Below are 23,076 nucleotides of genomic sequence, written 5' to 3' on the forward strand. Positions count from 1 at the left end.
GTTGATCAACAGGATTCCTCATTCCGATACGCAAAACTACCTGTCCTTCATCCCTTCCCTCATTTCAATTCGCTCTCTTCTCAGAGGCGGCAACCTTCAGAACGTAGCCAGGGCTCCCCTCACGGAATAGCCACGGATTGGTCAGACACCCCGTCACTCCTGGCTGGTGGGCGGAGCCAGGGCGCCTGGGGGCGGTGAATTGGCGGATGGGGCCTCGGGGGCGGGGCAGCGGCTCCTGTCAGCGGGTGAAATGGCAGCGGCGGAGCCGGCGGCGGCCGCGGTCCCGGGGGGCGGCTGAGGGGGCCGGGCCGGGGCTGCGGGGCGAACGGCGCGGCTGAGATCCGGCGGCGCAGCCCGGGGCGGCGAGGCTCGGCACGGCGATGGCGGCGCGCTCGGCGCAGGTAGGGCGGCGCGGGCCGGGCCTCCCGGGCGCCTGCTCAGGCCGGCGGCTCCGCGATGCGGCCCGCGGGGAATCGGCAGGACCGCAACTCGGGCCGTCGTGCCCCGGAACCCGCGCTGGGAGCCTCGGCATCCCCAGCCTGGGACCCTCGGGGGACCCTGGCCCCTGCCCACCCTCGTTGCCGATCTCTCCGGACCCCTCCCCGGGAGCTCCTGCAGGATCCCCCTCCCCCACTCCGTCCCCTCCCCGTGAGGACCCCGCAGGCCCAGGACCCCCGTCCACCCTTTGCAGTGACCCTCAGGACTCCTCTCCGGGAAACCCCTCAGGGCTCCCCATCCCCCCACTCCGCCGATCAGCCCCTCAGAAGCGCCCCCCAAGCCCAAGAACCCCCGTCCACCTTCTGCCCTGATCTCTCAGGACCCCTCCCTTCTGGACAACACTTGCCACCCCCTCCCCGCACCCCCTCACTTCACGTCCTCCTATCTTGGGCCCACAACTGCCCCCACCTCTCCCCAAGGAGACCACCCTCAGGGCCCTACCCGCCCCACGCTGACCCCACAGGACCCCTCTCTGGCCTCTGTAAGTCGGATTTCCTACCCCTACCCACAGCCCTCAGCTCAGCCTGCTAGCCCATCTCCCACCCCAGCTGCCACATGCCCAAGGGCACCCCTAAACACCACTCCCCGGCGTCCACCCAGCACACTGTGGTAGCTCCACTGATCCTGCCCCATCTGGATCCTGGCTCCTGGATCCTGAAAAATCCACCCATGCTCAAGACCTCCCGATGGATATTCTGAACCACCCCACTCCCCATCCAGAGCCACCCATCTTTCTGAAAACCCTAAACACACACACACACACACACAGTGGATCGCTTAGATCCCCCAGCACACACAGAAAAACTTAAGAGCTCCAACACAGACCCCAGGCATATCTGCCCCTGCCCCCACCCACTCAACACTTCTGCACCCCTCCTCAGATCCCATCTGTCCAGGCCCTCCCAGAGCCCCCGACAGCTCCCCCAGCTCAAGCAGAGACTCCAGAGACCATGAGGTGCCTGCCGCGCCCCAGGAAGCCAACCTGCCCCTCCACCAAACCAGCGCCCACACTGGAGCCCTGGAGGGTGACAGGCCCCCAGAATCCCCCAGCACCTGCCCCTGTGGGAACCTGCCCCAGGCCTCTGCCAAGTTATCCATCCTTCCCAGCTGTGCCCTTTCAAAGGGAAGGACGCTCACTTTCTCTCCTACACTAGTGTCCCGAAGGAACCACTGCCCGCCCCCTGATTTATGCCACCCCCTGGCGGGAAGGGAGAGGATTCACAGCTCCTGGCTTCCGTCCTGAAGTCTGCCCCCAGCCTCCTGACCCCATCACGCCTACTAGTCTCAAATGCCAGAGCCAGCAGGGCGGTCCAGGTTGCTCCTCAGAGCTGGCCTCTGACAGCCCGAGTGAGTTCTTTCACCCACCACTAGTGTGTTTCGCCAAAACAAAACAGCTTCCTTCTATCTTGGCATTTGAGACCTGGGTTGGGGCCTGCCAGAAGCAGGCAGCTCTTTGTTAAGGAATATTTTCAGAAGGGAAAAATGTGCTGAAGAGGCTCGAGTGAAACATGAATGAGTTGTCTGCTTCGTTTTATTCCCCGTCGGCCGGGCTGTGATTGAGCTAGAGGACCCGTGTCCCTGTGTCTTTCCGTCTTATGTGGCTCTTCCCATCCATCCCGCCGCCCTCCCCACTCCCAGCTCTGGCCTCAGGGTCCAACCTGTAGGTTCCTCTGGGCTTCTGTGGTCAGCAGAGGGTGGTTTGGAAGGGATCGCAGGTGGCTTGGCCCTGGCACAGGGATGAGACGAGACAGGAGAGGAGACGCTGGCACGACACTGTGGCCAGGACTGCAGGGGGTGAGGAGCTGGGCCAGTCCAGTCCCGCGCAGCCTGGGCACTGTGCATCTGAGGTCCTTCTGACAACATAACCGTACTCGGAAACCCTGAGATAAAAGGCCCAGGCTTCCTTGTATTCACTAGCGGATTCTGGACCACCCGGGAAAAAGCTCATTGCGGCTCAGTACCTCAACTTCCCCATCGGAAACTGGGGTGCGGGGAGAGCAGCTAAATTTTTAGAACAGAACTTGGAACTGCAGGGAGGCTAGGGTGTGGCCCTGTGTGTTCGCCAGGTGCTGTGTGTAAGGTCTTGGAGGGGAGTCCTATGGGCTCCTGTGAATCACTGGCCACCCAGGTACCTGCTGGGGTCTTAGTTGACACTTCATTGGAAAGTGGCCATCTTCCTAGGGCTGAGCTGTATTGCAGGGAGCCAGCTTGAATCAGAGCTGGAAGAATGAAGATGAGAGATGGTCTGTTGCAGGACTTGTGGTTATACACAGGGTCTTCCCAGGAGGACCACGGGGAACAGAGTGGGCATGAGGGGCTGTTGGATAGCCATGCTGAGGCCCCACATAGATCTCTGATGCCCCACATAGACCTCTGACGCCGGGTAGGAAGAGGTTTGTTCTGTCCACTTGCTGAAGGAAGGCGTGGAGGAAAAGACTCCTGAAGGTCACGTGGTATCTCTTACGCACAGGAAACTAAACTCTACAGCCTCCCCAGGGTGGAATTTTGTGCAGAGACAGTGGGGTATGAAGTCTTCCCGGGAATGACTGTGAACTCTATAGGAAACCACGAGGAGGGCTTGTCAGTGATACAAACGCAGTTTTACCCAAGACTGGGCTCGCGGAGCTGCATCTTTGTTTGTGAGCTTTGAGAGGTGCAGGGGGATGAGGAGGAATGTATATTTCAATTTCCTCTTGCAGAATAGAGATGCCAGTTGTTACAGGGAAGCCCTGGGCCTGGAGTCAGATGTTGGGGTGTGAAGGAATGTAAGATGTGTACAATGTGGTCCCTTCTCTGCATCTAAGTCCTCTCACTGGCATGCGGCGGCCCCCGCCACGTGCTCAGCACCATGCCAAGCACCATTGACATATTATCTCATTTAATCCTCCCCAAAACTTGGAGGAACCAGGATTGCAGCACGCGCCCTTGCCATCCTGGCCTGAGGCCTGCTGCAGGGAGCATGAGACAGAATTATGTACAGCAGGCTGCAATAGGAGCCCGAAAAAAAAGCCTGATGCATCCCTGGGGTGTTGGGGAAGGTACAGCAGGGATGACGTATGGACCAGGTCACAGGCAGGCGTGGCAGAGAAGGGTGTTCCAGGCAGCAGAAGTGCTTGGACACACGCCCAAGAGGCAGGAGCAAGTGTGGTGCACTCAGGGAGGCGTGTCCCTGTACTTCCTTTGATAGGCGTCTTACTACAGGCCCTTGTGTCCCCAGTGCCATCTGTACACTTGGCACACATGGTGGGGGGCTCCCCAGCAAAGGGGATCCCTAGTTGGGAGAACTTGGAAAGGCAGCAAAGCCACCCTTCCCAGGGAAGACTGCAGCACACACATGCTAGCAGCCCGGGCAATAGAAGGAAGGAGGTGAGTTTAGGAGAACTAACTCAGCTCATCAGGGTCAGGGAGAACTAACTCAATTCATCAGGGTCAGGGAAGAGACTTATCCTTTTGAGGGAGATTTGGAAGGCCTCATTGGCATGACTCACCTGCACTTTCATTCATTTCTCAGCATGCCACGATATGCTTGTGAGAGTGTTTCATTGAAATCTGAGGCCCGGCACGGTGGCTAACGCCTGTAATCCCAGCACTTTGGGAGGCCGAGGTGGGTGGATCACCTGAGGTCAGGAGTTCGAGACCAGCCTGGCCAACATGGTGAAACCCCGTCTCTGTTAAAAATACCAAAAAATTAACCGGGTATGGTGGTGCACACCTGTAGCCCCAGCTCGCTTAAACCTGGGAGGCAGAGCTTGCAGTGAGCCAGGAACGCGCCACTGCACACCAGCCTGGGCAACAGAGCGAGACTCCATCTCAAAGAAATAAATACAAATTTTAAAAATTTAAAAAAAAAAGAAAAATGAGGGATTTTCCAGAAGGGAACGTATTATAATAGACGAAAGTAATCTGGTCAGATTACAAGAAAGAAAATATTTTTTTAGGTCAGAAAGGATTCCGCAGGTCAGAATGGTTCACTTCTCAGATTGTAGCCAAAGGTGTGTGCTGCTGTTGCTGCTATTGTTATCAATAATGACTATTCTAGTTTTACTGTGTTTAATCTTTAAACAGGATCCCTTTAAACAGAAAGGGAGGGCCTGTTGAAGAGGGGAATTTATTTATCCCACAAATATGGGATGCCTGCTAGACTCTGAAGATCCAATAGTGGGCTAGACAGCCCCAGCCCCTGCCCTAGTAGAACTTTTCATCCAGGAGGGAATAAATATCATAGGTCAGGCTTGTCCTAAGCACATGACAGGTTTAAGCTCATTGATTCCTTCCAACAAAAACTGTTAGGTAGATACTGTCATTAGCCCTGTTTTCAGATAAAGAAACTGAGGCAGGCCAGGTGCAGTGGCTCACGCCTATAATCCCAGCACTTTGAGAGGCCGAGTCAGGGAGATAACTTGAGGCCAGGAGTTTGAGACCAACCTGGGCAACATAGTGAGACTCTCTCTCTGCAAAAATAATAATAATAATAATAATAACAAAATTAGCTGGACATAGTGGCAAGTGTCTGTAGTCCCAGCTACTTGGGAGGCTGAGGCGGGAGAATCACTTGAGCTCAGGAGTTGGAGGCTGCAGTTGGCTATGATTGTACCACTATACTGCAGCCTGGGTGACAAAACAAGACCCTGTCTCTAAAAATAAAATAAAAATAAAAATAAACAAAAAAATTGAGGCAAAATACATCATACCCAAGGTCACAAAGATAGAAAGTGGAAGAGGAGGCCAGAAGCGGTGTCTCACACCTATAATCCCAGCACTTTGGGAGGCTGAGGCGGGTGCATCACCTGAGGTCAGGAGTTCGAGACCAGCTTGGTTAACACAGTGAAACCCCGTCTCTACTAAAAATACAAAAATTAGCCAGGTATAGTGGTGGGCGTCTGTAATCCCAGCTACTCAGGAGGCTGAGGCAGGAGAATTGCTTGAACCCAGGAGGCAGAGGCTGCAGTGAGCCAAGATCGTGCCACTGCACTCCAGCCTGGGTGACAGAGGGAGACTCGGTTTCAAAGAAAAAAGAAGAAGAAAAAGAAAAGAAAGGGATAGAGGAGGGATTTGAACCCAGGCTGCAAGCTCTGAAGTTCTCACCTAGAGCCAAGAGATCTGGGATAACAACCTACACTCCAAGGCCAGGGATATGGAAACTTCCAGAACCATGTGGAGGAGCAGCTAGACTGGGCACAAGAAGAGATCAGGCAGGGACCTCTGAATTCAAGCCGCTGTTCTTGTTATCCAAGGGGCAGCTCACTTGTCAGTTGTCTGCCCACCCCTTGCCAAGGAAGAAAGGACCTAAGGTGCTAGGTTGGGCCATTTCCCCAGAGGTCAGAGCCAGCCAAGACAGCAGCAGTCGGTCAGGCTGGACAAATCGGGGTCACGTGGCATCTTGGGCTTTTGATTCCAAAATGAGTCTGTGTCCCTGGTAATCATTAGACGTGGAGGAATCAGAAATGGGGGGTAGGGCCGGGCGTGCTGGCTCACGCCTGTGATCTCAGCACTCTGGGAGGCCGAGGCGGGATGATCACCTGAGGTTAGGAGTTCGAGACCAACCTGGCCAACATGGCGAAACCCTGTCTCTACTAAAAATACAAAAATTAGCCAGGTGTGGTGGCGTGCGCCTGTAATCCCAGCTACTCCGGAGGCTGAGGCAGAAGTGCTTGAACCCAGGAGGCGGAGGTTGCAGTGAGCCGAAATCATGCAACTGCACTCCAGCCTGGGCTACAGAGCAAGACTCTGTCTCAGAAAAGAAAAAAAGAAGGAAATGGGGGGTAGGGGAGGAAAGGAAACAACATGGAAAGGAAACTCGGGGTCTTCATTGGTGTCTCTGAAAATGCCACAGACTGAAAGATGCATCATATGTGCTCACCCTCTCTCGCCGTTGAAAAATAATGACTGTTTTCACTGAGTAACCCCTGCACTTGGGGTTTCACATACATGTATCATTCCCAAAGTAAAAGAATACAGACAGAGCTGCAGCACAGCAGGTGGATTTAGGGCAAAGGCTGTACAGTCAGAAATCCGAGTTCAAATCCTTCTTCTTCCTCAGCCTAGTCAAGGGACTCTCTGTGCCATATGGCACTTGTGTGTTAAAGCCGTCGTTGGCTTTTCTGCTTACACTGTACAGAAATTTCTATTTTTATTTCTTTCATTTTTTTTTAGACGGAGTCTCTCACTCTGTCATCCAGGCTGGTGTGCAGTGGCGTAATTTCAGCTCACTGCAACCTCCGCCTCCTGGGTTCAAGCGATCCTCCTGCCTCAGCCTCCGGAGTAGCTGGGATTACAGCCATGCCTCACTACACCCAGCTAATTTTTTTTTTTTTTTTTGTATTTTTAATAGAGACAGGGTTTCACCATGTTGGCCAGGCTGGTTTCGAACTCCTGACCTCAAATGATCTGCCCCCCTCAGCCTCCCAAAGTGCTGGGATTACAGACATGAGCCACTGCGCCCATCCTTTATTATTATTTTTAAAATAGACTTGGGCTGAGGCAGGAGGATCCCCTGTGGCCAGGAGTTCAAGACCAGCCTGGGCAACAGAGTGAGACCCCTGTCTCAAAAATAAAATAAAATGGCGGGTGTGGTGGCGCACACCTGTCATCCCAGCACTTTGGGAGGCTGAGGTGGGCGGATCACCTGAGGTCAGGAGTTCAAAACCAGCCTGGCCAACATGGTGAAACCCCATCTCTACTAAAAATACAGAAATTAGCTGGGCGTGGTGGTGCGCACCTGTAATCCCAGCTACTTGGGAGGCTGAGGCAGGAGAATCGCTTGAACCTGGGAGGCGGAGGTTGCAGTGAGCCGAGATCGCACCACTGCACTCCAGCCTGGGCAATAGGAGTGAAACTCCTTTTCAAAAAATAAAAAATAAATAAAACAAAATAAAATAAGACTATTTTGTAGAACACTTTGAGATTTATAGAACGATTGAGAAGACGATACAGAGTTTCCATATGCCCCATACCCAGTCTCCTCTATAGTCAATGTCTTCCATTCATATGATACATTTGTTGTAGTTAATGGGCCAGTATTGATATATTATTATTAACTAAAGTCCACCCTTCATTCAGATTTCCTTTGTTTTTTCCCAGTAACCTTTTTCCATCCCAGGATCCCACATGACATTTAGTCGTCATGTCTCCCTAACCTCCTCTGGACTGTGACAGTTTCTCAGACTTTCCTTGCTTTTCGTGACCTTGACGTTTTTGTTTGTTTGGTTTGGTTTGGTTTTTTGGTTTTTTGTTTTTTGAGATGGAGTTTTGCTCTTGTTGCCCAGGGTGGAGTGCAGTTGTGGTGCAGTCTCGGCTCACCACAACCTCCGCCTCCTGGGTTCAAGTGATTCTCCTGCCTCAGCCTCCCAAGTAGCTGGGATTGCAGGCATGTGCCACCACGCCCGGCTAATTTTGTGTTTTTAGTAGAGATGGGGTTTCTCCATGTTGATTAGGCTGGTCTTCGAACCCCTGACCTCAGGCGATCTGCCCGCCTTGGCCTCCCGAAGTGCTGGGATTACAGGTGTGAGCCCCTGTGCCCGGCCAACCTTGACGGTTTTGAGGAAGGCAGAGTAGGTGTTGTGTAGAATGTCCTCTAATACTGATCTGTCTGGTTTTTTTTGCGGTGGGGGGGGGGTTGTTTGTTTGTTTTTTTTTTTTTTTTGAGATGGAGTCTCGCTCTGTCACCCAGGCTGGAGTGCAGTGGTGCAATCTCGACTCACTGCAACTTCCACCTCCTGGGTTCAAGCCGTTCTCCTGCCTCAGCCTCCTGAGTAGCTCAGATTACAGGCATGTGCCACCACGCCCAGCTAATTTTTTTGTATCTTTAGTAGAGACAGGGTTTCATCATGTTGGCCAGGCTGGTCTCAAACTCCTGACCTCAAGTGATCCGCCGGCCTTGGCCTCCCAAAGTGCTGGGATTACAGGTGTCAGCCACCATGCCCAGCCTCTCTGGTGTTTCTCATGGTTAGAATGGGGTCTTGGGGAGGAAGACCACAGGGGTGAAGGGTCCTTCCTGTCACATCCTATCAAGGGTACGTGTTAGCCACGTGACTTATCACTGTTGATGTTGACCTTGATCACCTGCCTGAGTGACATGGAAAGTTTCATCTTCATTTATTCAACAAACGTTTGTTGAGCATGTACTGAATGCCAGATAGTGCATTAAGGGCTTGGAATAGAGAATTAAGAAGAGAGGCTCTTGTCCTCAAATCGTGCAGGACCCATAGGGCAGGCAGGCAGGCACGTATAGAAATAATTGCCATAGAATGTGCATTGGGCTTGGGTATAGGCAGAGGGGTGGATGTTTTCAGGGAGAGAGAGGGGAGAAGCGAGCCAGGATGCTGAAAGAAGGGAGGTTGACAGAGAAGGTTTCACAGAAAGAATGGCCAAACCGGCCAGACACAGTCCCAGCACTTTGAGGAGCCGAGGCGGGAAGATTACTTGAACCCAGGAGGTCAAGTCTGCAGTGAACAGTGAGCTATGATCATACCAGTGCACTCCAGCCTGGGAGACAGAGCAAAACCCTGTCTCTAAAAAGAAAAAAAAAAAATCCTTGGCCAGGTGCGGTGGCTCATGCCTGTAATCTCAGCACTTTGGGAGGCCAATGCGGGCAGATCACAAGGTCAGGAGATCGAGACCATCCTGGCTAACACGGTGAACCCCGTCTCTACTAAAAAATACAAAAAATTAGCGAGGCATGGCAGCGGGTGCCTGTAGTCCAGGCTACTCAGGAGGCTGAGGCAGGAGAATGGCGTGAACCCAGGAAGCGAAGCTTGCAGTGAGCCGAAATCGCACCACTGCACTCCAGCCTGGGCAACAGAGCAAGACTCCATCCATCTAAAAAAAAAAAAAAAAATCCAAACCAGGCCTTGGAGAATGCCCTTCCAGTCAGAGGGAACAGAGTGTGCACAGACACTGGCAGACACCAGGAGACCCATGTGCCTGGAGGGCTGAGTGTGCCAGGCAGGGATGCAGAAAGAGGCGAGGCTGAGAAGGGCATGTACGTCTTGCACAGACATCTGGGCTCCATCTCACTATTGGGAGCTGCTAAAGGGTCTTAGGCAGGCACATGACATGTCGAGAGCTGCAGTTCTGTATGGTTCTGGTGGCCCCATGGACAGAGCATCAGAAAGGACAGAAAGCTCAATGGACGTGGCAGGCGCCATCAAGATAGCAGCTTTGGCGGGGCACGGTGGCTCACACCTGTGATCCCAGCACTCTGGGAGGCTGAGGCAGGAGCATCACTTGAAGCCAGGAGTTCAAGAGCAGCCTGGGCAACATAGTGAGACCCCATGTCTACGAAAAAATAGAAAAATTGGCAAGGCATGGTGGCGAATACCTGTGGTCCCAGATACTCAGGAGGCTGAGGTGGGAGGATCACTTGAGGCCAGGATCTCGCACCACTGCACTCCAGCCTGGGAAACAGAGTGAGACCTTGCCTCTAAAAGCAACAACAGCAACAACAACAACAAAAAGACAGCAGCTTCTAGCCTGGAGAGCAGAGGCCAGTTGGGAGTGAGGTGTGGGGTGTGGGTGGTAGGCTTGGCTGAGCTCTAGAACATGAGAAGGCAGGAGGGGAACACCCAGGCCTGGCCAGAGTGGGTGGGTGGAGGTGGCAGGTGGCACCGGGGTCCCAGATAGATGCACCCGCAGTAGGACAAGGGGCCTGCTTCTGTCAGGAAAGCATTGAATTTGAAGAGCATCTCCGCATGAGGGGCCAGAAGGGTCTTTCTAAAGTGCAAACCTAGGCCATGCGCAGTGGCTCACGCCTGTAATCCCAGCACTTTGAGAGGCCCAGACGAGTGAATCACTTGAGGTCAGGAGTTCAAGATGAGCCTGGCCAACATGGCGAAATTCTGTCTCTACTAAAAATACAACATTAGCTGGGCGTGGCGGCACATGCCTGTAATCCCAGCTACTCGGGAGGCCGAGGCAGGAGAATCACTTGAACCCGGGAGGTGGAGGTTGCGGTGAGCCAAGATCATGCCATTGCACTCCAGCCTGGGCAACAAAAACAAAACTCCATCTCAAAAAAAAAAAATCATCCCATTAAAGCTTACAGTTTGGTGACATTTATTCCAATTGTGTTGTGCAACCATCACCACTATCTAATTCTGGAACATTCTATCACCCCAAAAAGAAACCTATACCCATAAGCAGTTTCTCCCCATTCCTCCCTCCCCTGGCCCCTGGTGACCACACATCCACTTTCCGTCTCTATGGATTGCCTATGCTGGACATTCCGTACAAAGGGAGTCACACAGTGTGTGGCCTTTGGTGTCTGGCGTCTCTCACTGAGCGCCTTGTTTTCAAGGTTCATCCATGCTGTGGCCTGTCTCGGTGCTTCACGCCTTTTCATGGCTAAGTAATATTCCACTGTCTGGGTGGACCATGTTTTGTTGATCCATTCACCCGTTGATGGACATTTGGATTGTTTCTGCTTTTTGGCTGTTGTGAACAATGCTGCTGTGAACAGATGTTTGCCGTTCTCTTGCGTTGAGCCCTAGGAGTAGATTTGCCAGGTGGCGTGGTGACAGTGTGTTTAAGTCTTTGAGGAACTGCCTGACTGTTCTCCATCCTACCGTATTGTTTACTGCAAGCGTTTATCTCAATCTGTGAAGGAGGGTCTGGGTGATTGTTTCTTGGTCTCTGCCCCGGACACTCCAAGAGGGCACGGGTGATTCCTGCCTCTGTGGGGGAAACACAGAACATGGAATGGAGGGTGGGCTGGGGGCCGATGGAGCTGTTCTGGCAACTTTGGCAACTTTGGCCAGTTCTTGAGAGAAAGGAAAAGCTGGTGACATACATTGGGTCATTTAAGCCCCAAGAATGAGATCCCCAAGGGCATCAAGACCAAGGCCAAGGACGGACCCGGGGAGGAAGAGATGCCACATGGGAGACTGAGAAGTCCTGGCCAGTGAGGCAGTGAAGCCAGGAGCCTAGTCCTCATCAGCCAGGTGGGAGGGGGCTTAGGGAAGGAGGAAGCATGCGCGGCAGTGCCCCCGAGAGGGAAAGCAAAACGGAAGTCGAAGATGCCCAGCATTCCAGCACTTTCCGTCCCCACGCCCCCCACAACCCCCAGACACAGCCCCTTTCCAGTGCTCTGGCCTGGCTCAGCTTCCTAAGCTGTAGGTGGCCCTGTGGAGGTGTGGCTTGAGTGGGGGCTGGCAGGGACAGGGTCCAGGACCCCCCTTCAGATGGCTGAGGAGCAGTTGAGGGTGAAGCATTGAAATTAAGGACATGGAGAGGCTGCAACCCCAGACCCAGAGGCCAGTGGGTGGGTTGCCAAGGCCCGTGCCCATCCAGCATGGGGAGATGGAGATGGGGCCTCCCCTGCCTCGCTCCCTGCCATGTCTCCTGCCTAGACAGTAGCCGGCCCTCAGGTGGCCCTCAGTCAGCACCAGGAAGGAGTGATTGAGCCAGCAAGCGTCATGGCACCGTGGGAGGGGTGCAGGGCTGCCCACAGAATCAGGACAGCAGCCCACCTCCACCCCAAACCTGCTGTGTTCCCAGGGAGTGAGGGCTGCTCGGTGCAGGAAGTGTGTGTGAGTGCGTGTGTGTAGATGGGTGGGAATGAATGTGTGTGTGCCTGAGTGTGGATGCGAGAGTGTGTGTCAATGGGTATGTTTTGTGTTGAGAAGTGTGAAAGAGTATCTATGTATGCCTGAGTGTGTGAGTGTATGTCATGTGCATGTGTATAAGTTGTGTACTGTGTGTGTGAATGTGCTTGGGTGTGTGTGTTGTGTGTGCATGTATATGTGTGAGTGTGTGAATATGCATAGGTGTGTGTGCATGTGTGCATGTGTATGAATGTGCATGGGTATGTATCCAGCGTGTGCATGTGTGAGAATGTATGCATGTGTGTATGTGTCAAGTGTGTGCATGTGTGTGTGAATGTGTGTATCAAGTGTGTGCATGTGTGTGGGGATGTGTGAATGTGTGTGTATCAAGTGTGTGCATGTCTGTGTGTGAATTGTGTGGGGGTGTATCAAGTGTGTGTATATGTGTGTGAATTGTGTGAGTGTGCGTGTATCAAGTGTGTGTGAATGTGCATGGGTGTGTATCAAGTGTGTGCATGTGTGTGAAAAATGTGTGAATGTGTGGGTGTGTATGTATCAAGTGTGTGCATGGATGTGTGTGCAAATTATGTATCAAGTGTGTTTGGATGTGCATGGGTATGTGTGTATTGAGTGCGTGTGTGTGCAGGTACTGGGTGTGTGTGTATATGTTTGTATGTGTGTGTGGAAATATGCATAAGCATGTGTATATCGAGTGTGTGCATGTGTGTGTGAAGGTATATAGGTGTGTGTGTATCTGAGTGTGTTCATGTGTATGTGTGAATGTGCATGGGTATGTGTGTATTGAGTGTGTGCGTGTGTGTGTGAAGGTACTGGGTGTGTGTGTATCCGAGTGTGTGCATATGTGTAAACGTGTGACTGTGGATGAGCATGTGTGGGTCGAGTGTGTGCATGTGTGTATAGGTGTGTGAGCGTGTGTGTGAGAATAAGCATGGGTGTGTGTGTCGAGTATGTGCATGTGTGTATAGGTGTGTGAGTGTGTGTGTGTGAGAATAGGCATGGGTGTGTGTATCGTGCATGTGTGTGTATAGGTGTGTGAGCGTGTGAGAGAATAGGCATGGGTGTGTGTGTCGAGTATGTGCATGTGTGTGTATAGGTGTGTGTGTGAGAATAGGCATGGGTGTGTGTGTCGAGTGTGTGCGTGTGTATAGGTCTGTGTGAGGCATGGGTGTGTGTATCAAGTGTGTGCATGTGTTTGTATAGGTGTGTGTGTGAGACTAGGCATGGGTGTGTCGAGTGTGCATGTGTGTGTATAGGAGTGTGAGTGTATGAGAATAGGCATGGGTGTGTCGAGTGTGTGCATGTATGTGTATAGGTTGTGTGTGAGAATAGGCATGGGTGTGTCGAGTGTGTGCATGTGTGTATAGGTGTGTGAATGTGTGTGTGAGAATAGGCATGGGTGTGTGTCAAGTGTGTGTATAGGTGTGTGTGTGTGAATAGGCATGGGTGTGTGTGTCGAGTGTGTGCATGTGTGTTATAGGTGTGTGAGTGTGTGTGTGAGACTAGGCATGGGTGTGTGTATCCAAGTGTGTGCATGTGTATGTGTGAGAGTTTGTACGTGAGTGGCAGTGGGTGTGAATGTGTGTACATGCGTGAGGGAGTGGGGTGGCTGTGAAGAGTGTGTGTGAGAGGGCATGTGTGTTGTGCGTGCACACATGCTTCAGGAGGATGGTTTCCACTGAGAGAGTCTGGGGATGAGTGGCGAGAAAGTTCCGGTGGGATCAGAAGGTTCCTGCCTCTCAGACTGCAAGTTTCAGCCCTGCGTATTTAATACATTTCACTTCCTGTATGAAATACACACACATTCGTGATAAATAGCTGAACAACCTCTGCTGGTGGACGGCTCCGGGGTTCTGATTTTTAAAATCAGAAACTGAGGCTCGGCCGGGCGCGGTGGCTCACGTCTGTAATCCCAGCACTTTGGGAGGCCGAGGTGGACGGATTACGAAGTCAGCAGTTCAAGACCAGCCTGACCAACATGGTGAAACCCCGTCTCTACTAAAAATACAAAAATTAGCTGGGCGTGGTGGCACGCACCTGTAATCAAGCAGGAGAATTGCGTGAACCCAGGAGGTAGAGGTTGCAGTGAGCCAAGATTGCGCCATTGCACTCCAGCCTGGGTGACAGAGCAAGACTCCGTCTCAAAAAAAAAAAAGAAAGAAAAGAAACCGAGGCTCTGGCAGAGATTGGGTGGGGCTGATGCCCTGAGCTTGGGTTTCCTCGGTTCTGAAGCTCTCACTGCTCCCCAACTCCATCTGTGGTTCTGAGGCTCCAGCCTCGCCTCCACCACCTCCTCCCCATTCTCCCAGCTCTGAAGCTACCCTCCCAGCCCCTGCCCGCCCAGAGAGGTCCTTCTGATCAGCACTTCTTGTCCACAGCCCCCGTCTCTGTCCGGGCACACTTCAACTCTGTGGGAGGCCCCAAAGTGGCCCCCACTGTCCCTGTCTCGGGAATGATTAACTCCTAATTAGGTGGTGCCCAGCAGCTTGGTCTTCAGGGCAGGTGGCCCCGGCCCACTTGGCAATGACAGAGTTCCTTCCGCTCCCCAAAATCCAAAACCCTCAGCACCTGGCAGACTAGGGGAACGCTTGAGGGCCCAAGGTAGAACCAGCAGCCCTGGGGAGCCACAGAGGCCTGGAGAAAGAGGGTTCTGGGTCCCCATATGGTAAAAAAAGAATGGCGCACCTCCCCCAACCCCATTCCAGGAGAACGGGGGTGGCCAGGGTCAAGTCCATCCAACCTGTAGGCCCTCAGGGGTTGGTTGGGGACTGAGTTTGGGCTGTGGGAAGGTGCCCAGTGACCCAACGGTAGCCAGGCAGGTATAGAGTGGTCTGCTATGGTCCCGCCAATGTCCCCCTGCTGCCTGGGGATCCAGATATCCCCACTCCAAGGACCCAGTGAGGCCCCCTCTGTAGGTGGAGCTGTCAGCCAGGTCAGGTGGGGCCAAGTGGCACACGGCAGACTCCTGCTACAGAGCGTGCCGGGCAGTGGGCGGGCATGAGGAGCCGTGCAAATAAGGAGGCAGGAGCAGGATTTCCTTCCTGCCGCCAGGACCCTAGGTATCCCCATCTTCTCAGATGCTGGAGGCTAGCCTGGGCTCACCAGGAAGAAGCATGAAGGAACACCATCCCCAGCCGCTGCCTCCACTCCCATAGCCGTCCCTTTCCTCTAGGGCCCCCTGCTATGGGTCCCCTGGCCATTAGTCCCCACACAGGCCACAGCAGAACCCAGGAGCCCTGGCCCCAGGATGGACAGTGATAGCCGATGTCCGTGGGGCTGTCGCTGAGCGTCAGGCTCTGTTCTGACCACGTTATGTGCAGTCACGTGGTCAGTTTCCACAGCCACTCTTGAGGCTATGTCCTGTATGATCTCAATGTATGGAGGCTCAGAGACGCCAAGTGACTGGCCCAAGGTCACACAGCTGGTCGAGGGGAGCCATGCTTCAGACGCAGATCCATTTGAGCGCAGTACCTTTGTTTTTGACATGGTGTTGATCTGCCTCCACCAGGCTGACAGAAGGCGAGAGGCCAGTGTCCTTGAAGCCCCCAGAAGGGTTGGGCCAGATGACACGGCAAAAAGATAGGAGAGATGTGGCTGGGACTCGCCCGGCACGTGGCAGGCCAAGATCTGGATACGGATCGGAGCCCACAGCTCTGGCTCTGTGTCTGCCAGGGCACAGATTCCCAGCACTCTGCCACGTCCCTGGCTTCCCAACCCAAGGGGAGTCGACTCTTCCGGCCATTGGCAGCGCCAGACAATTAACAGTCGAGAGTAATTGCTCTTGGCCGTGCTAGCAGCCCACTTTGGTTGATGAGATGGGGAAAGTCAGACACTGATGTGGGGCTCCCAGGGCAGGCCGTGGAGGGGACAGGGACCAAGCTGTTAGGAAGGGCCGGCAAAGCAGGGGGCTCCTGCACCCCAAGGTCCCAGCAGGGTCCGTGGAGCCCCAAGTGACAGGGAGCCTCTGCTCCGGGCCCTGCTCCAGCCTCAGGGGTGTCGAGTTGAGCCTTGGCCTTCATGCCCAGGGACAGCAGGACGGCTCACATCCTGGCAGCAGTCCTCCCGTCTCCATCCAGACGTCCGGCCTGATGACACAGGCAGGGATCCCAATCGCCAGGGTCTCGAACAGAAGGGGCAGCATGGCTGTCAGCTGGGCTGGGGCACATGGGGATGAGGGGTGCACGGACAGGGGTGGACCAGAGGCAGGAAGCCCAGGGTGAGGATATGTCCCGAGGGTGGGCAGGCAGGATGGAGTGGGCACCCACCCAATGCCGACCACGCATGTCTCTGGCCCCCAGACAGAGCTGTGAACCAACCCCGCTCACGGCTAACAAGCCCACCCACCATGGCGAGCCCCACTCTGAGCCCCGACTCCTCATCCCAGGAGGCCCTGTCGGCCCCCACCTGCTCCCCGACCTCTGACTCCGAAAACCTCAGCCCTGATGAGCTGGAGCTGCTGGCCAAGCTCGAAGAGCAGAACCGGTGAGTTGGGGGCTGGGGGATGGGGTGAAATCTTGGGGTGCAGTCTGGGCCCCCACAGGAGTTCCCAGGTGCCCTCACATTCAGAGCCAGGCCCGGTGTGTGCAAGGTGACAGCCACCTCCAGATGCTGGATGAGGGACACCTCCTTTCATCCTCCCAACCCTGGCTGAACATACGTGTCCCCACCCTGTTCAGATGAGACCAAAGGTTTGAGAGGTGAAGTGAATCTGTGAATCCGCCGCAGTTAATGGAGCCAGGACTGGAGGAAGAGTTGAGTCGGGCCTTCCTGCTTTCTTCCTCTGGCCCCACCCCCATTTAAAATGCAGGTTTTAGGCTGGACGTGGTGGCTCACACCACCGAACACTTTGGGAGGCCGAAGCAGACGGATCACTTGAGGTCAGGTGTTTGAGACCAGCCTGGCCAACATGGTGAAATCCTGTCTCTACTAAAAACACAAAAATTAGCTGGGTGTGGTGGTGGGTGCCTGTAATCTCAGCTACTTGGGAGCCTGAGGCAGGAGAATCGCTTGAACCCAGGAGGCGGAGGCTGCAGTGAGCCAAGGTCACGCCACTGCACTCCAGTCTGGGCAACAAGAGCAAAACTCCGTCTCAAAAAAAAGGGGGCGCTGAGGGCAGTGGCTCACGCCTGTAATCCCAGCAGTTTAGGAGGCCGAGGCAGGTGGATCACCTGAGGTCAGGAGTTCAAGACCAGCCCGACCAACATGGTGAAACCCCGTATCTACTAAAAATATAAAGTTAGCCGGGTGTGGTGGCATGCACCTGTAATCCCAGCTACTCGGGAGGCTGAAGCAGGAGAATTGCTTGAACTAGGAGGCAGAGGTTGCAGTGAGCTGAGATCACACCACTGCACTCCAGCCTAGGCAACAGAGCAAGACTCCATCTCAAAAAAGAAAAAAAAAAAAAGAACTAGAGGGACCTAATCCCTGGTGTCCTCTGAGACCCCCGGGAGGATGGGCTGGGTTCGCCAAGGATCCCTGTCCCCAGGGAGTCACTGGTTCCCCTCTGCCGGCCCTTCCTGCCCAGGCTCCTGGAGGCCGACTCCAAGTCCATGCGCTCCATGAATGGCTCGCGGCGGAACAGTGGCTCCTCGCTAGTGTCCAGCTCCTCGGCCTCCTCCAACCTGAGCCACCTGGAGGAGGACACGTGGATCCTGTGGGGCCGGATCGCCAACGAGTGGGAGGAGTGGCGGCGCAGGAAGGAGAAGCTGCTCAAGGTGGGGGGCGGCCAGGCAGGCGGGGCTGGGCCGACAGCGTGGGCAGGTGGTGCGGTCACTCAGCCACCAGGCAGCGCCAGGGTCTGCAGGGCCCCAGCCTGGGCACAGCGGCAGCAGTGGAGATGTGCAGACACTTTCAGGGTGTCCTGCCAGGGCACAGGGATAGGAGAGAGTGAGTCAGAGGGGTGCTGGACAGGCCCTGCACCCTCGAGTGCCCATGTGCTTGCTGCCCTGTAGTGCCCATGAAGGATGGGGGTGCGGTGGCTCACGCCTGGAATCTCAGCGCTTTGGGCGGCCAAGGTCGGAGGATCGCTTGAGGCCAGGAGTTCGAGGCCAGCCTGGGCAACGTAATGAGACTCCGACTCTATAAAAAGTTTAAAAATTAGCCAGGTAGGCCAGGCGCAGTGGCTCACACCTGTAATCCCAGTACGTTGGGAGGTCGAGGCAGGCAGATCACCTAAGGTCAGGAGTTCAAGACCAGCCTGGCCAACATGGCGAAACTCCAACTCTACTAAAAATACAAAAATTAGCTGGGCGTGGTGGTGTGCACCTGTAATCCTAGCTACTTGGGAGGCTGAGGCAGGAGAATCACTTGAACCTGGGAGGCAAGAGGTAGCAGTGAGCCAAGATCACGCCACTGCACTCCAGCCTGGGCAACAGAGTGAGACTCCATGTCAAAAAAAAAAAAGTTTAAAAATTAGCCAGGCGTGGTGGTGCACAACTGTAGTCCCAGCTACTCAGGAAGCTGAGGCAAGAGGATCGCTTGAGCCCAGGAGTTCAAGGCTGCAGGGAGCTATGATCGCACCACTGCGCTCCAGCCTGGGTGACAGAGTGAGACCCTGTCTCTAAAAAAAGGGGGTAAAAAAAGGATTGGGGACCATGAGTTCTGTGCCATGCTTGAGGCCTGGATGAGCCACGCCTGAGGAGCTGGGCTGGGTGGCCACAGGGAGGCTGCAGTGGGACCGAGTCCAGCCCCGGCTTCCCATTCCCGTGGCCAGGAGCTGATCCGCAAGGGCATCCCACACCACTTCCGGGCCATCGTGTGGCAACTCCTGTGCAGCGCCACGGACATGCCAGTCAAGAACCAGTACTCCGAGCTGCTCAAGATGTCCTCGCCATGCGAGAAGCTGATCCGCAGGGACATCGCCCGCACCTACCCGGAACACGAGTTCTTCAAGGGCCAGGACAGCCTAGGCCAGGAGGTCCTCTTCAACGTCATGAAGGTGAGGCCCAGGGCTCCCCGCTCCCTCGGTCCTAAAGGAAGGAGCAGTTCCCCAGTTCACCGGCTGTGCTGGACGGCGGGACCCTGCCCTCAGGACTTGTTCCCTTCTAGGCATACTCGCTGGTAGACCGGGAGGTGGGCTACTGCCAGGGAAGCGCCTTCATCGTGGGCCTGCTCCTCATGCAGGTAGGTGGCTGGGGGGTGGCTGGGCTCCTGCCAGACAACAGCCCACCCTGGGCTCGGCCCCCAAGAGATGGACGGGAGTGGCGTGTCCTCCACCCAGCGTCTTGCTAGGGGCAGATCCTCCCTCTCTATCCACACCCGTGACCTCTGCCAATCGCCAGGCCAAGGCCCAGTGAGTGGCACCTGTCTGGTTGGGTCCTGTCCGCTGTACCATCCAGGACAGAGACAGGGTTTGGAGGAACAGGCTGTCTCTCTCTGCCGCATCTCAGGGTTGGACAGGAACCTCAGGCTGGGGACTTAAGCCATCCAGCGTGGTGTTTATGGGGCTTGGGGGTCTCCTCCAGAGAAACCGGGGGGCTTAGGACAGGGAGAGAGGACGCAGCTGGGACAGGAGGTGTCCTAACAAGGGGGATGCTGGCAGTGGCCAGCCCTGGGTTCAAGTCCAGCTCCCCTGCTTCCTGCTGAGTGGCCCTTGGCAGGTGACCTCAGCCTCAGGTTTTCCATCAGTAAAACAGCTTGTGAGGACACAGGGACCAACAGTGTGTCATGAGAGTCTAGGGAGCCAGGTACCGACATGGACATGGGCCCCTGTACCCCAGGGCCCTGATGAGCAGCGAGACGCCCCTCCCCGCTGCCCTGAGTCCCCCCACCCGCCTGTCCCCCCTAGATGCCTGAGGAGGAGGCCTTCTGTGTGTTCGTGCGGCTGATGCAGGAGTACCGGCTGCGGGAGCTCTTCAAACCCAGCATGGCCGAGCTCGGGCTCTGCATCTATCAGTTCGAGTACATGCTGCAGGTGAGCAGGACCGCAGGTGGCCAGGGCCGCAGGAGGGCAGGGCTGGCACCCTAGACCATATCCGGGCATCTCTTGGACTGAAAATTCCAAGCCTGTGAAATCACACCTGGACGTTCCAACTCCAAAAGGCACTCCTCTCCCCATGCAGCACTGCCCTGAAGGATGCTTGGAGGGACAGGAAAGCCACTACTGAAGGGGGCTCCCAGGGCTGCTGAGGCAGAGGGGTGGGGCAGGCTCACATCGGACACAGCCACAGCCACCTCCCTGTCTGCTCCAGAGTGTGGTGGAAGGAGGGAGTGTTGTCTGTCTGCCTGCCTGATTACCAGAGAGCCGCAGACGTCTGTTTATAAATAGCAGCCCCCGCAGGGCCTGCTCCTGGCTGGCAGGCAGAGCCGCCAAGGCCGTTTGCGAACATACACACACTCGCATGCACACATACACACACACACACACACACACCGGCCTGCCTCAGCTGCCATGGCAGGTGGGGCTGTGCAGTCATCCCTGGATGTGACGGCCCCACTCCCTGGGCCTGGAGCATGGGCGGTGCTGTAGCCTAAGGGGGCCTGGTAGTGCCACAAGCAGGAGGCCTGGGCTGCAGAGAAGGCACCACCCCACCCCAGGCTGGGTAGCAGAACCCTCCCACAGCCAAGCTTGCAAACCCAGGGCGCAGAGAGCCCCTGGCGCTGGGAGGAAGCCCGGGATCCTAATGCCTTCTCCAGCCTCAGTTTCCCCAGCCATCTTCCACTTTCTGGCTGTCTAGAGTTCAGGCCAATCCAACACAGCTTGCACAAAGCTTTATGCTGGGGTCCAAGGGAGGTACAGCGGCTGGCAGGTCACGTAACAAGGTGACAGGGGGGCTCCCCCCAGGGCCAGAGGCTGCCACCTACCCATGCTCCACCTCTGGCTCTCAGGGTGTCTGTGGGGAGTGATCCAACTCCCCCAGCCTCAGACACACCCTCTCAGGCTGTCGTGAGGACCCCATGAGCTGCCACGGGCGCATCACCTACCCAGGGTGGGCCCCCAACACACACAGGCAGCTACAGATCTTGCCATCCCTGCCTGGCCCCCACCCCGTGCTGCTCAAAGCTCCAGGGTGCTTCGGCCTCCCCCAGACAGAGTGCTGAGGGAGCACCAGGAAGGGAGCCTTGGGCTGCCCAGCGCAGGTCCAGGGAGGCTCCCTGGAGGCGGGGACACTGAGGCCCAGCACCCCCTGGTAGGAGGGCGTCCCCCTCACTGTACCCACCCGGCCTCCCACCCCTGCAGGAGCAGCTCCCAGACCTCAACACCCACTTCCGTTCCCAAAGCTTCCACACATCCATGTATGCCTCGTCCTGGTTCCTCACACTGTTTCTGACCACCTTCCCACTCCCCGTCGCCACGCGGGTCTTCGACATCTTCATGTATGAGGTGAGGAGCGACGACGGCGCCTGGAGAGGGGAGAGAGCCCCTTGGGGGTGGCCGGAACAGGAGCCTCCCTGCCCTCCACCTCCCACTGCCTTTGCCACCTTCGCAGGGGCTGGAGATCGTGTTCCGAGTGGGCCTCGCCCTGCTGCAGGTGAACCAGGCGGAGCTGATGCAGCTGGACATGGAGGGGATGTCCCAGGTGGGCCGGGAGGGCCAGGGCCAGCGGGGCTGCCCCCAGCCAGGGGCTCCGAGTCACAGGATGCCCTCACAAGTGACAGAGAGGGCCCGGCTTCGAGGGTGGAAGGTGGCATGCCTGACATCCCTGATCTGTTCCTATCCACTCTGTTCCCCTGAGGTCTCCCTAAGGGACCAGAGGACCCCCTAGGCTCTGCCAGACACAGTCGGGGGCCAGCAGCCTGGCCGCAGGGAGATAGGAGGCCCAGGCTGAGCCCTGGGAGCCCCACTGCCTACCTCCTGCCCCCAACCCCACAGATGCCCCGAAGCCCGATGGCAGATCACAACTCTGGCTGACCATGAGGGCATCCCCACCCTGCCACCCAGCCTGGTGAGGGCACAGGAGGGAGTTTGGGGGTCTAGGCAACCTCACGCCTTGCCCCGCCCCAGCCTGGCCTGCCTGGAGGCCCTGCTGCTGGCCAGCCTGCCTCCCACCGCCACTTCTCTGCTGTGCGGGCCCCTGCCCCCTCCCCGCGTCCTCCAGCTGGTGCTTCAGGGAAGAATGCACAAAGGCCACGGTTGTGTCCGTGAACACGGGCAGGCATTGTCCACAGCTACCAGAGGGGGCCAGCTGGGCCGGGTGCAGGAGCCGTGTCCCCCCTCGGCTTACCTTAACCCTTTGCACAGGCCCGAGGCCCCCGGCATGCCCATCCTCCTTCCCCCACGAAGGTCCCCTGTGTCAGACCCCCCGACCCTTAGCCTTCACTCCCAGGAGAGCCTCCTTGGCCTGCTTTTCTTTTTTTCTTTTTCCTTTTTCTTTTTTTTTTTAAGTCAGAGTTGCTGTGTGGCCCAGGCTGGAGTACAGTGGTGCAGTCCTAGCTCACTGCAGCCTCCACCTCCTGGGCTGAAGCGATCCTCCCGCCTCAGCCTCCTGAGTAGCTGGAACCACAGGTGTACATCACCATGCCCGGCTAATTTTTTTTTTTTTTTCAGAAGTGGGGTCTTACTATGTTGCCCACACTGGTCTCAAACTCCTGGGCTCCAGCTATTTATTTCCCCCACCTCAGGCTTTTAAATCATTGGGATTATATGTGTGAGCCACCACATCCAGCATCTGCCTGCTTTTCTTCTGGAAACTAAGACTTTGGCTGCAGGCAGCCCCCTATTCCCTCCCCTCACGCTCAGTCTTTCCGTTGCTCCACAAACACTGAGGACACGGCGTTGAGGACATGGCGACACCCCGGGCAGACCGGTTCCTGCCCCCCTCCAGGGCAACAGGGCTTGGGCGGCCCCCGGTGGTCAGGGCCTGCATGTTCGTGACCTGGTGACCGGCTGTGTCCCCACAGTACTTCCAGAGAGTGATCCCCCACCAGTTCGACAGCTGCCCGGACAAGCTGGTCCTCAAAGCCTACCAGGTCAAGTACAACCCCAAGAAGATGAAGAGGTCGGTGCCTGCTGGGCAACCAGGGTACTGGTAGGAAGGGGGGACCCCCGAGGGCATGACAGTAACCACGGGGCCCTACCGCT

The 23,076-nt window shown here is 55.8% G+C and overlaps 1 protein-coding gene across 3 annotated transcripts in view; it reads left to right on the forward strand.

Moving 5' to 3' along the window:
• Positions 1-269: 269 nt before the first annotated feature.
• The window catches only part of EVI5L (ecotropic viral integration site 5 like), a 34,926-nt gene continuing 12,119 nt past the window's right edge, over positions 270-23,076 (forward strand). For 2 of the 3 annotated variants that reach the window (XM_024238025.3, XM_024238026.3), the window contains exons 1-9: positions 270-401; positions 16,355-16,538; positions 17,581-17,770; positions 18,769-18,993; positions 19,104-19,178; positions 19,843-19,968; positions 21,235-21,378; positions 21,485-21,574; positions 22,896-22,993. In XM_024238025.3, the coding sequence (XP_024093793.1) occupies positions 16,402-16,538; positions 17,581-17,770; positions 18,769-18,993; positions 19,104-19,178; positions 19,843-19,968; positions 21,235-21,378; positions 21,485-21,574; positions 22,896-22,993 (1,085 nt within the window). In that variant the 5' untranslated portion in view covers positions 270-401; positions 16,355-16,401. The remainder of the gene's footprint in view (positions 402-16,354; positions 16,539-17,580; positions 17,771-18,768; positions 18,994-19,103; positions 19,179-19,842; positions 19,969-21,234; positions 21,379-21,484; positions 21,575-22,895; positions 22,994-23,076) is intronic. The other variant, XM_054539511.2, reaches the window with a different exon arrangement.

This window comes from Pongo abelii, chromosome 20, assembly GCF_028885655.2.
Source record: "Pongo abelii isolate AG06213 chromosome 20, NHGRI_mPonAbe1-v2.0_pri, whole genome shotgun sequence".
NCBI classification, from domain to species: domain Eukaryota; kingdom Metazoa; phylum Chordata; class Mammalia; order Primates; family Hominidae; genus Pongo; species Pongo abelii.